We start from the raw sequence: 16,313 nt of genomic DNA on the forward strand, positions 1-16,313 counted from the left end.
CATCACTGCTTCAAAGACAGGGATTCCCTCTCAAGTGTTGCTCACACTTCACCCATTAGGCATCACGGGAATATCACCTCCTTTTCCTTTAGGCCTAAGTGTTCCTTACCAATGCACAGTACATCTATGTTTTATTGTAGCTGCTGGAGTGTTATTTGTATGCAAGGAACATGGGCAGCTCCTCTGTTTCCTGTTGAGAATAAGACATCCGTAGGGGAGCGATCCACTCTGCCAAGAGAGAGCTCCACTCAGAGCCAGTGTCAGCTGGGTTGAGTTGAATAGGGCTTTATTCACTCTCCCCCACTCGCCCCTGTGGGTCTGTCAGGTGCCTTCCTAGAAGGGAAACACATTTAAACAGCTATGCTCTGGCTAAGATTCCCATGGTAGGCTACCCCTTGTAAAGGTTCCTGACATGCAGGCTGGAGAAGTGAAAGCTCTGTGCACTGATCCAATGAAAAATACTAAACACAGGAATAGGGAAATACTGTCTTAAAACATCGCCTTGCTGGGTAAAAGAGGAAGAGGGACATTTATGCTTGAAATTCAGATTTGCGAAGAAACCATACCTTTGTAAAGGCTCTTATAGTTTCAGGCAGCCTTGTAAATGCTTTTCGCTTCCTGACTAGAAAAACCAGTCATGGAGTTCTTGCCATAGAACTATTACAGGATTTAGAAGTACTTCAAGTCAAGTTCAATTCAAGTCAAGTTCAATAGCACTGCAGTTACAATTAGTGATTTGCCAAAATAAGCAACTTCCTCTCCTAAACATAAAGGGGTCTGTTGGAGCCAGTGTGTGAACCAGGTGTGGAATGAAATATTGGTAGAATGGAAGATTTGCTCTCTTTTCCTGTCCTTTGAGTCCTATGGCCTGAACATTCATATAGGGAGGAAACAAGCCATCTCTTAGGACTGTTCTCTATTCTCCCCATGATGATATTAGTGATCATCAGGGAATCGCTGAGTGCTGGTTCCCATTTAAAGGCACAGTTGCATCATGAGGCTTTTTCCTAATACCCACCCCCCTTACATCACTTATCTTTCCCATAGAACATCTCTACAGCAACATCAAGACATACTGTACATACAGTGTGTCCATTTTAATAGCAAGATGCACTTTCCTGCTGGCCTGACACAGAAGTGCATGTTCAGGTGTCTAAAACAGGCGTCAAACATCACACAATCTTGTTTTTCTATCCACAGGTCATCGCTGACCTGCCCTCATTGTCATAAACAGAGCAACACCTTTGACCCTTTCCTCTGCATTTCACTTCCCATCCCTCTCCGCCACACCAGGTGAGTAATATCCCTGTTAGTGCACAAACCATACTGAATACACAACCATGCAACACATCACACCACACCATGGTACTACGTGAAGCTATTGGGAGACATCTGTCAGTGAGACTCAAAGCCGTAGTAGACGGAAAGACTTGCCTTAGGTACAGACGTAGAAATTCACTGTAGACAAGACTCAAGCACTGGCGTCTTTTTAACGTCCCTTTCAGTCCTCTACAGGCTCATAATGTTAGAGGAATGGATAAAGATCTGGAGTAGCACAGAGAAACAATAGACCTGGCTGAGATGATAGACCTACTTGAAGCCCAGAGGAAAGCCCTGAGGAGCACCACCTCAGAAACCAGGAACAATGTCACATTCATGCCCAGGTCACAAAGATCACTCCATCCCTACTTGGCCGCTGTTAGCCTGTTCAGGAAATACATTTTTAAGGAGTTAGTCCCCCCAAACCCTTACTCTTCAAGCACCTACTCCCTTTCATTAATTGTGCTCTTTGTGAAGACTTTTACAACTTTGTTTTTTGTTAAAAGCAGGAGATAATGTTTCCTCTCACACACTGCCTGACCAACCCTAAGTCAAAACAGTATGGTTTTCACCTTTATTCTCCAGTGCAGATGGAGGAGTTGTCCTAATTGGAAAAGATGATTTAGAGTCAAGCAATGAGTTTAACACCTATCTCAGATTCCTGGGCTGGAGTGTCATAGAAGTAAGTGCATGCAGCTGTGTCCTCCTATTGAGGTACCAGGGTGTGCCTAGCAATTTCAAAGCCTAACACACACTCATCTATCCAATCCTACACCACAAATGGACACTACAACGTTGATCTCATACTGTAGATCATCATTCATACTGAGCATCCAACGTAAAGCTAGAATCCTTAGTTGCTACAGGAATTTGAGAGTGGTTACATATTTCCAGCCCCATCCCTTAGCTTTTTAGCGATAAAAGGGCGGGGAGAACGCTTTGTTATTGTTTCAATTAAGGATTCTAGCTTTAACAGGTATTATTTAGAGCTCTCTATTTGTGACACATACAGTCATTGAAATAGTGCTCAGTCTCATGGGGGCAACTGGAGTGTCAATAGAAATTAAGGCCAGGCACGACACCCTCATAGGGACATTTTTTTCCCCTTCAATCATATCACTATCATCTTTTACCAGTTGAATGTAGACACAATATAATACTTTTTTGTATACAAATATTTCAGAATTATTTTATAAAAATATGCAAATGAGCCAATTCTCATTAATATGCACATATTTGCATATCACGCAAATATATTTTTATGGACACTGGATGAAGTCAGCCTAAATGTTTTGTTTTTATTTTATTAAGACACTCCAGGACCAGACTTGTCCGGAGCAGATTGTGGATAAATACTTTTAAAATCTTTCTATCTGTAAAATACTGAAGACATGTACGTAAAATGCATTTTTTATGCATTTTTTCCCATTTTTTATTTATTTAGAATATAAACAACATATCAACAATTCCCTCTGAGCAAGTCTGGAGAATATATCTAAGGATAACCACACAACATTTAGTGAATGAAGATGCTTCTGAAGCTGAGTATTTTTTTGGGGTGTGTGGGAAGTCTGACTTTCGGGAAATGGTGGCTAAAGACAAGTACACTGAATTTAGACTACCAAACGCCTATTTAGACCCAGTCATCATCTCTTCAAAGTAAGTTACTAAATATAGTCCAGTTTGGAACACTCTCTATGAAATGGGCTTCTAAATTATGTGTAATTTAATGTTGGGAGCTTTAAAATGATTAAAGTGGTTAAAATGTATTAAAACGTTGATGACGGTAGAATGATAAACTAAAGAAAATATAAATAAGTACATAAGTATTCAGACCCTTTGCTTTGAGACTCGAAATTGAGCTGAGGTGCATCCTGTTTCCATTGATCATCCTTGGAGTCCACCTGTGGTAAATTCAAATGATTGGACATGATTTGGAAAGGCACACATATAAGGTCTATATAAGGTCCCACAGTTGACAGTGCATGTGAGAGCAAAAACCCAGCCATGAGGTTGAAGGAATTGTCCATAGAGCTCCGAGGCAGGATTGTGTTGCGGCACAGATCTGGGGAAGAGTACCAAAATATTTCTGCAGCATTGAAGGTCCCCAAGAACACAGTGGCCTTCATCATTCTTAAATGGAAGAAGTTTGGAACCACCAAGACTCTTCCTAGAGCTGGCCGCCCGGCTAAACTGAGCAATCGGGGGAGAAGGGCCTTGGTCTGGGAGGTGACCAAGAACCTGATGGTCACTCTGACAGAGCTCCAGAGTTCCTCTGTGGAGATGGGAGAACCTTCCAATAGGACAACCATCTCTGCAGCACTCCACCAATCAGGCCTTTATGGTAGAGTGGCCGGACGGAAGCCACTCCTCAATAAAAGGCACATGACAGCCCACTTGGAGTTTGCCAAAAGGCACCTAAAGGACTCTCAGACCATGAGAAACAAGATTCTCTGGTGTAATGAAACCAAGATTGAACTCTTTGGCCTGAATGCCAAGCGTCACGTCTGGAGGAAACCTGGCACCATCCCTACGGTGAAGCATGGTGGTGGCAGCATCATGCTGTGGGGGGATGTTTTTCAGCAGCAGGAACTGGGAGACTAGTCAGGATAGAGGGAAAGATGAACGTAGTAAAGTACAGACAGATCCTTGATGAAAACCTGCTCCAGAGCACTCAGGACCTCAGACTGGGCCAATGTTCGCCTTTCAACAGGGCAACAACCCTAAGCACACAGCCAAGACAACGCAAGAGTGGCTTCGGGACAAGTCTTTGAATGTCCTTGAGTGGCTCAGCCAGAGCCCTGAATTGAACCCGGTCGCATATCTCTGGAGAGACCTGAAAATAGCTGTGCAGTGACGCTCCCCATCCAACCTGACAGAGCTTGAGAGGATCTGCAAAGAAGAATGGGAGAAACTCCCCAAATACAGGTGTGCCAAGCTTGTAATGTCATACCCAAGAAGACTCAAGGCTGTAATCGCTGCCATAGGTGTTTCAACAAAGTACTAATTAAAGTAACGTTTCTAAAAAACATTTTTTGCTTTGTCATTATGGGGTATTGTGTGTAGATTGATGAGAAAAAAACAAATGAATACATTTTAGAATAAGGCTGTAACGTAACAAAATGTGGAAAAAGTCAAGGGGTCTCAATACTTTCTGAACGCACTGTAGATGCAAAAATGTCATTTCAGCCTGTGGTGCCTGGCCTTAAGCAAACTTGTATGCTAATTGGAGAATCGTTTTTTTTTAACCTAGCTCAAACAAACAGCTTGCCAGGCAAACTTTACATAATCGCCTCATTCGTTCTACTTTTGGCTAATGGCATTGAATACTGTAGACAGTTATGAAAGGAAGAAACAGATGGTTTGCCTTTTAAGATTTTGTACATGGTTGCCCATGTAAGAAAAAAGGTATCATATACAAAACTCTCTCCATAAACCCTAACACAAACTAAAGTGCAGACTTTCAACACCAACAGTCATTTACACCAACTCCAACCTCACACATATGCATTTATTTATTGGACTGCTACAGTACCTATTTTCTGACAGAAATGTGTTCCCACATGTCATATATACAGTATGTGGTTAGTTATGATCTAGTGTGTTAACCAATGTGGCAGAGTCAGCCCGACATTGACCCATATTGATGTTTTACCCTAATGGACTGAGTGGTATGGCAGGCGTCTCCATTTAAACACATTAACTTCACTAAATGAGACACTCATTACAGATCAGCATGTTATTACTGTAAAGATCCTTCAGAGATCTTGTTGTATAATGTTCCTGTCCTCCCGAGGAAAAGGTTTGCGATTCATTGTCATGATTGATTGTAACGGCTGTCGTATAGAGGGGACCAAAGCGCAGCGTGTTGAGTGCTCATTATGATATTTATTAACTCAAAAACACTAAAAACAAAATAACAAACGATCAGAATACAGTTCTGTCAGGTAGAGAGACTAAACAGAAAATAACTGCCCACAAACACAGGTGGGGGAAAAAAAAAACTACTTAAATATGATCTCCAATTAGAGACAACGAGGACCAGCTGCCTCTAATTGGAGACCATCCCCCCCAAAAAAACATAGAAATAGAAACATAGAATTTAAACATAGAAATAGAAAACCACACAAAAACACCCCGTCACGCCCTGACCTACTCTACTATAGAAAATGACATCTTATGTAACGGTTGTCGTCGGGAATAGAGGACCAAAACGCAGCAGGAATGTGGATGCTCATCTTGTTATTTATTTTAAATAAAGAGAACACCAAAATAACAAAACGAAGAACGCACGAACAACAAAACAGTCGTCATGCTCACACAGGCAAAACAATAAACAATCTCCCACAACACCAAACCAAACAATTACCCATATATAGGACTCTCAATCAGAGGCAACGAGAAAGCACCTGCCTCCAATTGAGAGTCCAACCCCCCATCAACCTAAACATAGAAATACAAAAAACCAGAAAGAACATAGAAATACAAAACATAGAACATAGACCAAAACCCGGAAATAATAAATCAAACACCCTACTACATACACCACCACCCCGAAACACATAAACAAAATACCCTCTGCCACGTCCTGACCAAACTACAATAGCAAATACTCCCTAAACTGGTCAGGACGTGACATCTTACAAGGGTCAGGACGTGACATTGATTCAGCTTTGTACTCAGAGACGGGGAGCTAAACCTCTGAAAGGTGTTCTCGGGATGTAGCCACTATTTGCAGTAGCTTAGTATAATCATAGACTCAGATTACCATTCAATTGAGGGCTTTAGTTGAGTATTCATTCACTGGGAATTGAATTCCCATAATAGGTATTGGGTTCATCATGTAACGTTATAGATTGTTAATTATCCCTATGCCTGCCTTTCTAGTTTTGAGCTGTTGAGTGTGTGGGGATGTTTTGCCACTCCCAGAATGGTTCCAAACAAGGTAATTAGTATGAATTAGTAACGCTTGCCTGCTCAGAGCACCATTGATTAACTACTGCCTTCACTGTTTGTGTCTTGAGACACAAAAATAACTGTGATAATATGAGGCACTGTTTTGGTGTTCCTACTGCCTAGTTAAAGGCAGATAAAGGAATGGACTCAGGTGCGCTGCGTCTGTGCATATAGATATACACAGACTGCATGACCACTTCATGCCTCTCACTATAGCGTATGCTGAGAATCCTTGACCCCCAGTGTAGAGGTTACCCTGAGTCCAGACAGCAGGGGATCTCACAGCTCAACAACCTTTACTTACTTAAGTAATGCCCGAGAAGCCGGTGTTTGGAGGATATATTGGCACGGGTGTTGTTAGGCCCGAGAAGAAGTTGAGGGCCAGCAAACCGTGCCAATATATCCTCCAAACACCGGCTTCGAGGGCATTATCACTTTTATACAATGGGTTACCAAAATATTCAAATAATGATTTACATATTTTCATTAAAATCGTTATTTTGATGAATTTATTCATACTATTTCATCCTTCCACAAGATATAGTCCTGACACAAATCTAGGGTTGCTACCTAAGCCGACTGGTCGTTCATTCTATCGGTTCAGTTGCCAGAGACGGGACCCAGTCGTTCAGTCTTTTTGTTCTATATCTATGGACGCGACTCAGTCGTTCATTCTAAATATTCCATTACCATATTGGCTGGCAATGTTCTTATCACTTGCTTGCTAGCCAACTACGGTTAACTTACAGTCACGTCAACAGTGCAGCCAGAATAACAACAACGTAGCTGCATTTGCATTTTAAGCTGTTTTCTAGTGACATTTATTTGGATACATCCATAACAATGAGCTAATGATGCACGATTTCACCTGGCGTAGAACATGTGCTCTCTCGTCAGGACACTGTTGTTCGAGAGCTAGCCAACAACACAGCTAACACAATCACTTCAAACTGAAGCTGGAAAAACTTGAAACTAGCTGCTCTTCGTTTAGTTTTACCTGTTTTCAATTGATAGTTATTTGTATATATCCATAGAAATGATGCTAATTCATGATTTAGACTGGCTAAGAAAAGCTGCCTGCCTGTCTGTCTCGTCCCGACTCCCGACACGTTCATTACTATGGGACAGCTGGAGATCCAATTTGTTATGTACCTTCGAAATGTTAGATGCTTTTCATAGTGGAGTTTATAAATTGCCTGGCTGGGCTGATGAGACAGTGGATTGCGCAGTCAGATGGAACAGAGTAAATAGGCATTTTAACGTCGTAGATTTAGCCAGTGGTAACTTGTTGAATAGACACCTGCTGGAATGAGGTTTTAACCAATCAGCATTCAGGATTAGACCCACCCGTTGTATAATATTGTATATCCCCCACTGCTGTGTGTCCTCTGTCCCCATGTGTGATAATGCCTGTGTGCTGGCAGTGGCATCTCTCACTATCTTTATCACGTTAAATCTTCTCCATGGTGGATTATAGAGCAGGTCATCAACAAGACATCACAAAACTCACTTTAATTGATAAGTGTCATTAGTCTGCTGGACAATGTAGATACACAGGTAAAATGGGAGCTGTCTCAGTATGGCCTTGTAAATAACAACATACCAATGACTTAGTCTCTGAAGAGCTAATGAAGGCCAGCCCACTCTGGTATAGAGGGTACAATGATTGGTGAAAGCATTGGAGTTTGTAACAAACCTCAACACCCCATGGGACACAGTGTTCAGCCACAGAGGCAAACATGTACAATGTATCACCATAGTTGATTACAGGCAAAAAGGGAGTGGAAACAAGTCTCTTTCTCGCTTCAAAAGAAAAACATGACTTATTTAAAATTAATAATTGAGCCTGAGCTCAAGCCCTTCAATATGAGTGTAAGGAGATAAGGGGCAGCAGGTAGCCTAGTGGTTAGCGCTTTGGGCCAGTAACCGAAAGGTTGCTAGATCAAATCCCAGAGTTGACAAGGTAAAAATCTTTTAACCCACTGTTCCTAGGCCGTCATTGTAAATAAGAATTTGTTCTTAACTGACTTGCCTAGTTAAATAAAGAATAAGAGTCTTTTCTGTAGAATAGAGGTGCTGTACACTCGGCACCTCCCGCTTATGCCATTTTGTCATTGGCTCCCATATCTCTCTTTCTCAGAGGAGGAGGCTGACTTTCTGAGGGGGGTGTCTACTCGGCTGACTACAGTCCTCACATATAGACACACATAGACTCTCACAGGTGAATCACAGGGCACATATCTCTTCAGTGTAGTGTTTTTGTACAAGCCATTATGTCCCTTTACCCTGCCTACGCTTCTCCATGCAAAGGAGACAGAGAGGTAAGAGCCAAGTGCTCAGCTTTAGAAATGCATCGACCCACAATACAGATTCCATTATTTCTCACTCATAAAAAACTGTCTTAATGATCTATTATTAATGCTAAAATGTATTGATTAATTCATGAAAACTGTATGTCTCTTCCTGGTCATGAACTGTAATAAAAATGGTAGTGATTTCAATGCAGCGGCTATTCTCTCTCTCTCTCTCTCCCCTTCACTCGACAGGCCTTTGTGTGTAACTCTGGTCTTCAGTACGAAGGGCCAGAGATACTTGCGCATCGGGCTGGCTGTGCCTCTCTTTGGCTCACTGGCCTTTCTGAGAAGGATGTTGGCGGATGAGGGGAAGATCTCCCCAGACCAGGTAGGTGATCTTGTCTCACTCTTCTTGATGATGCACACTATCCTCAGATTCACTCTCACTCCATTTTCCAAGTTTCTGATTAAATAAGATGGATACTCTTGCTATCTCTCGCTCTCCCTCTCTCCCTCTCTCCCTCTCTCTTTCAGGTGATCCTGACAGAGATCTACACCACAGGCTTTCAGCGCTCCTTCTTTGATGAGGAGGATCTGACATGCATAGCCGAGACTGACATCATCTATGCCTTCCAGGCCCCGCCCCTATACATCAGAGGAGGCTCTGCACTTTTCTCAGGTAACCGTAGCAACAACTACATATTCTAGAGACATTCAGATCAATATCACCACTATCAACCAAGATCATCCAATAGAATCTGTCCCTTTTCCACTTTATGAGCAAGCAGGGGTCATTTCAGTCCCATCGTGAAATAAGCCTTTCTCAGTCAAGAGCATACAGAGGTACTGTATTAACAGAATGGGATGTACAACCTCTGAAATACCAGGGTATTATGTGAAAGTCTGTCCTTCCTCTGGTGGTGATAATTACATGCTCTTGTACTGTAGCTTTTACCCTAACTGTGCACTGTTGGCACAAGCCTTCCAAACATCAGGATGAACAACTGAGGAGAAATGCATTGTTTCTTTTTAAACAAGATAATGAATGACCTTGCTGTGAGAAAACAGACACACACACATTTGTTTGTGTACTTTGGGTCTGATAGATTCCAGGAGGAACTCACAATGTAGAATAAGAAGTCCTTGGGGAACATGTGTGCTTACAAACACATTTTAAACACATTTTCAATAAAACTCAGATGCTCAGATCTACTCAAATCACCATTATTTTCCACAAAGATTTGCTGTCATCGAATGATTTATGTTTGAAATATCTCTCCTCTGTAATTGTACTGATGATGTGAAGGGCAAACAGACATTGTACCCAGAAGCCAGATTGTGTGGATAGTTTTACAACATTTTTCACCCTGGGTTTAGCAGAGCTGGGTTTGTCCCTGAAAATGACTCTTTGCATCACCACTGAGCAAAGTGATTGGAGAAATCTGTCTCTCCTTTATCATCTTTAGTTAGATCACACATAATCGACTACTCCGTTTGATTGGTCTGCACACACACACACACACACACACACACACACACACACACACACACACACACACACACACACACACACACACACACACACAGGCAGACACTGAATCCTCCTGGGATGTTTTAGCAGACTGTATACGTAGTGGGGTTGATATGGGGAGGCCTCTCTCACCACCTCCCTGCTGAACAGAGCATCCTCTCATTTCATGCACATCCAGTCTGATAACAGAACTCAAACTCACTGTTACACAATGAATACTGAGTAATCATTTTGTAATCATTATCTATTTGGCCTAAAGCTGACGGGCGTGAAATGTGGTACTGTACTGACGGAGGAGGCTTCACCTCAGCTTATACCTCATTGGGTTGTGTAATGTGCCTCTTTAAATCATGATGAGTTGTCACTGCTCATAAACTTTTATGGTCACTGCTGCTAATGGAAGGTACATTTTGTGTACTTGAAATCAATATGCCTTTAGGGATCATGCACCTCACACACATTAACTATGAATGGTAATGGGATGGGAATGGAGTCGTATCTGTTCTTCCCCAGAACAGTGTCTACATTGATTTAAAAGACTCCTCTACTATACCACTCCTGTACTACTCCCTAGTTTACATACAGCATACTTTACTCACTACTTCTCTCAATATGAAAAGCATGTGGGACTCTACCGAGCTCTGTTCGGCCTCTCTGCTTGGAAGAAATCCTTTCAATAAGCAATTAACAGCGTTGGTCAGGTACAGGGCTGGCAGTGTCTTTGAATGAAGTGGCCTCTAAAGACTGACCAGACAGCAGCTAATTTCTCCACAGTTTCTGGGTCAGGAGGACTGCCATAATGCCTCTATAGCTGGAAGTTAAACTTTCAAAGTGTTCATGTTCGGCTTTGCTCTTGTTACAGAAAACCTGAGCTCGCCTGAATTGTATAATAACTCCTAGATAGAAATATTCAACACTGATGTTGCAGGATTGTGCTTTGACAAACTGGATATGTCTGAATACCTAGACTGTCTGAATGGAGTGTCTCAGGTACCAATATAAGCTGTCAAGTTGTGTAACGGCTGTCGTACTGGAGAGAAGACCAAGGTGCAGCGGAGTTAGTGTTCATCATTTAATTGAACAACGTGAACACTATACAAAAACAAGAAAAAAGAAAACCGACAGCCAACAGTCCTGTCAGGTGCAAACACTAACAGAAACAATTACCCACAAAACCCCAACGGAAAAACCCAACGGAAAAAACATGCACTTATGTGTGACTCCCAATCAACCACAACGAACTTCAGCTGTGCCTGATTGGGAGCCACACACGGCCCAAAACAAAGAAATACAAAAACATAGAAAAAGAACATAGAACGCCCACCCAATGTAACACCCTGGCCTAACCAAAATAAAGAACAAAAAACCCCTCTCTATGGCCAGGGCGTTACAAGCTGAGGCATCAACTGAAATGAATTGTAGCACTTACTGTATGTCAACAAAAAAACAAGAGCCTTGGCACCATGCATGGAAATTAGTTGGTGAATTCAGAGGGTGACTCACTTTAAGCACATCAGCGACTGGCTGTCACTAATGGCTGTCACTAAATGTCCTAGAATCATGTTCAAAATCATAAAAATGTGAAGCAGGGGCTGTCCACCTCTGTTTGACACACAGCCTATCAGTAATGTCACTTCACACCTTGATGAGCGGCCTGTAGAAAAATGAAAGAGTGTGCGTTTGTCTGTGCCTGGCAGCATTTTCATTTGGTGGTTGTCAGCGAGGAGAATGAGTAATTGAGTCACTGTCAACAAGGTTTACATGAACTATCTACAATGTATGGAATAACCCAGTGTGGCACAAAAGATTCATGAGAGATGATGGTGTCTGGGAGTATTTTTCCTCCTGCCTGACCTTTCATGCCATGGTGAAATAGGAAGAGAGGTGTAAGCACTTCCTATGTCAGTTTATGTAAACATTGATCCTGTACCCACAAAGCTCCATTGTCATGGCAATTCTCATAGAAGTATCTTATTTCACATTCAGTGAAGTGCATCATACACACAGATAACATGTTCTTTCCCCATCAGGTATTCACCTTCTTCAGGTTGTATTGGGTTGAGGTTGTTCATACCAGGCTCATATTAAGGAAATTAATAACAGATTGCATGACTTCATCTAATCAATGACTGATCCAAACTCAGTCGACCCTGCAGCCCAACATGACATGGTTTGTCCATTGTGTCTCTAATATAGTATGGTTGTAATACTTTATGCTGCCTGGCTGCCAGGCTATAGAGTTCCCCCCTGTCAGGGCATCAGTGGGATTTTCCACGCTTCAATTTACTGCCAGGGCTTCCAGTTTAGGTGGAACTGATGTGGAACGCTTGTTTGAAAAGCCCAATAATTAGTTCAGGCTCCTCAGTGTGGACACATTCAGAAGCCTGGCTAACTAGGTCACTCAGTGGAGGAGACGAACGCCATAGAGTCATCACTAGGGCTGTTACGGTGACTGTATTACCGCCACACCGGCGGTCATGAGTCATGATGGCACTCAAATTACACATGACCGTTTAGTCATGGTAATTAGACTTCTCCAAGCTCTGATGCTGCTGATGGTTATTAGTAGCCTACCAAACTTACTAACTGTGAAAGGATCGACGCAGGAGATAGGAAGCAGGTACAGGGAGGGAAGGTGTAATAACTGACGGACATGAAACAGAACAGGAACAGCGTCTGGACAGGAACACATAACAATTAATGTGGCCACAGGGAACACCACTGAGGAACAGACAGATATACAGGGGCAATCAACCACGTGAAGGAGTCCAGGTGAGTCAAATGAGCTCTGCTGCATGTAATGATGGTGACAGGTGCATGTAAAGACGGGTAGCCTGGCGCCAGGGAGGGGAAGCGGGAGCAGGCGTGACAAGCTGCCTGGTATTCAGCACTATATTGTCCTTCTAATCACTCTGACATCAATGCAAATGTAATTGAAAATCTAATCAAACACTTCATGAAAGGCCATGAGCTCATGTTGCGCAACATATCTTCAGGCTATGCAATTGCGTGGTAAAACAGAGTGATGGCCTCTTAAAAAGAGGATCCCATCAGCTTTCTATAGGCTAGGCCTACTATATTTATTTAGCAACTTTCCTAATATTAAGCACATTTCTTCTCTTTACAACAGGAGTATAGCCTACCTAGCTGGCATGAAAATTAACTACGGAAAAAGTGTCCTCCATTCGTTATTTAAGTGCATAGATGACATGTATTTTTTCCCCTGCCCCTGTTTCGAGACCGGTGCATGATAATAGTCCATTCTAAATCAAAACAAATTTCACACATATTATTTAGTATATGTAAAGACAAAATTAAATCATGAACAGTCTGATGGGTGACAATATTAGCCTATCACTTGTGAATAATATATTACCACTTGGGAATGATGCCCAGCTGTGCAGTAAGGCAAGAAACAGCTCGTGCCTTTTTTTTTTTACTTTTTCAAGTCATAGTCTTGCACCTCATGTAGCTTAGTCCATAGGCATATATTTTTTGATTCGGTTTGTATCACAACTAAAGTGTCAAAATAACTTATTAAAATTAAGCACATTAATCCTCTTTACAATGGGTGTAGAGCCTAACTGGCTATACTGTACGTGAGTTTCAAGTTTGGGGAAGATCATTTTCACCATAAAAATTCACCTTTATAATAAAAGCATTACATGCATAATCACACTTTTGAGAATGGTGTTTTTCCGCTAATTGATTGCATTTTGGAACATTCGCGCGTATAGCCTACTGCCGTGTGCTCATTACTGCGCTTATAATGTGAAGAAATAGCCTAAAAGTTTATCAACATTTTAAGCTAAACGGTCTGATCGGTTGCGTCAGCTTCAATGCTTAAAAAATGTTTTGGGATGCTAGTGGTTGTATTAATTTGGGATCTATTGCATTCCACAACTGTCCCAGACTATGTTTGGAATATTTATTTCTCGCACAGAATAGAATCGGTCAACTTTTGTATTATGGGGGTACTAGATTGACATAAGTTAGTGCTTTTGCTGTTCATTAGGCCTACTCGAAAAGTAAATGTGGACAGTTCTTCTAATATCTTCGATGTGCGAGTCGGAATTGGATAAGGAAGCACAGTTGCGTCCCTGATGTGTCTGTCTTCACTTGTAGCTTGTGAGAAAGATCCGATCACTATCAAGTATGAAGGTAAGACCCAGATGGAGACCACGTCAAATAAACAATAGTTTAATATACCAATGGGGGCAGGTAATAGACAGGTCAAGGCAGGCATGGATAGTAAACCAGAGGTGGGGCAACAGTACCGGGCGGCAGGCAGGGTCAGGGTCAGGGTAAGGCAGAGGTCGGTAATCCAGAGGGGGGCAAAGGTACAGGTCGGCAAGCAGGGTCAGGGTCAGGGGCAGGCAGAGTGGTCAAGGCAGAGTGGTCAGGCAGGCGGGCTCGGAATCAGGACAGGCAAGGGTCAAAACCAGGAGGGTGAGAAAAGAGAGACGGGGAAAAGCAGGAGCTGAGACATAAAACGCTGGTTGACTTGAACAAACAAGACGAACTGGCAACAGACAAACAGAGAACACGGGTATAAATACACAGGGGATAATGGGGAAGATGGGCGACACCTAGAGGGGGGTGGAGACAATCACAAATACAGGTGAAACAGATAAGGATGTGATAGAGCACGTGACGGGCATTGGCTAATAAGAGTTGAGCTATCTGAGAGAGCCATGAGAGTGAGAGGTGTTTCAGAGCACGCAGCCGGGAGAAGGGAATTATAATTATTATATTCAGCCCAGTGGCACAACGGCCATTGGCCTCAAAAGTCATGGATTTCTTTAGGGGAATTACGGCCACAGAAAGGGGATGCCGGCAAAAAATTTGAGGCATTATCAAGTGCTTGTCAAATTGTGAATGAGAGAAAGTCTATAGGGAGGAGGTCAGAGAACTGGCCGTGTGGTGCCAGGACAACAACCTCTCCCTCAACGTGATCAAGACAAAGGAGATGATTGTTGACTACAGGAAAAAGAGGACCGAGCACACCCCCATTCTCCTCGGCGGGGCTGCAGTGGAGCAGGTTGGGAGGTTCAAGTTCCTTGATGTCCACATCACCAACAAACTAACATGGTCCAAGCACACCAAGACAGTCGTGAAGAGGGCACGACAAAACCTATTCCCCCTCAGGAGACTGAAAAGATTTGGCATGGGTCCTCAGATCCTCAAAAGGTTCTACAGCTGCACCATCGAGAGTATCCTGACAGGTTGCATCACTGCATGGTATGGCAACTGCTCGGCCTCCGACCGCAAGGCCCTACAGACGGTAGTGCGTTCGGCCCAGTACATCACCGGGGCCAAGCTTCCTGCCATCCAGGACCTCTATACCAGGCGGTGTCAGAGGAAGGCCCTAAAAATGTTCAAAGACTTCAGCCACCCTAGTCTTAGACTGTTCTCTCTGCTACCACACGGCAAGCGGTACCGGAGCTCCAAGTCTAGGTCCAAGAGGCTTCTAAACAGCTTCTACCCCCAAGCCATAAGACTCCTGAACATCTAATCAAATGGCTACCCAGACTATTTGCATTGCCCCCCCAACCCCTCTTTTACACCACTGCTACTCTCTGTTGTTATCATCTATCATCACTTTAATAACTCTACCTACATGTACATTGACTCTGTACCGGTACCCCCCTGTATATAGTCTCACTATTGTTATTTTACTGCTGTTCTTTAATTACTTGTTACTTTTATTTCTTATTCTTATCCGTATTTTTTTAAACTGCATCGTTGGTTAGGGGCTCGTAAGTAAACATTTCACTGTATTCGGCGCATGTGACTAATAACATTTGATTTGATTAAATGTGTACAGCCTGCGCAAATGACAAAGCCGAGCTCATGCCTTTCATGTGACTTTTTTCAAATCATCATTAGTGGCATCATGCAGCCTTGTATTAAAAATACAAATGTTGTTCTATACGTTTTGATCACAACTAAAGTTGCATAAATAACTCTAAATTAAGCATATAGGAAGACCTGTTTCTTTGTTAACCGCTCAACACAGAATAGCCGGATGTGCGCACTCCCTCAGAAATCCTTTTATTATTATTTTATTCATACTATAAAATAATGCCACGAAATTCTAAGCGGATCTTGTCTGTTAAATTAACTAGTGTAGCCCACAGCCATTTGGCATAGCCAGGTCAGGACCTAACATAAGGACAAAGAGTATGCTATTCTGTTCTTCTGAAATAGAC

General features: G+C 42.5%; 1 protein-coding gene across 2 annotated transcripts in view; it reads left to right on the plus strand.

Annotated features, from left to right (window-relative positions):
• Positions 1–16,313, plus strand: part of LOC115171375 (ubiquitin carboxyl-terminal hydrolase 43) — a 97,163-nt gene that overhangs the window by 48,933 nt on the left and 31,917 nt on the right. For both annotated transcript variants that reach the window (XM_029728123.1, XM_029728125.1), the window contains 3 exons: positions 1,201–1,293; positions 8,823–8,958; positions 9,105–9,249. In XM_029728123.1, coding sequence (XP_029583983.1) covers positions 1,201–1,293; positions 8,823–8,958; positions 9,105–9,249 — 374 coding nt within the window. The remainder of the gene's footprint in view (positions 1–1,200; positions 1,294–8,822; positions 8,959–9,104; positions 9,250–16,313) is intronic.

This window comes from Salmo trutta, chromosome 32 (genome assembly GCF_901001165.1).
Source record: "Salmo trutta chromosome 32, fSalTru1.1, whole genome shotgun sequence".
Classification (NCBI taxonomy): Eukaryota; Metazoa; Chordata; class Actinopteri; order Salmoniformes; family Salmonidae; genus Salmo; species Salmo trutta.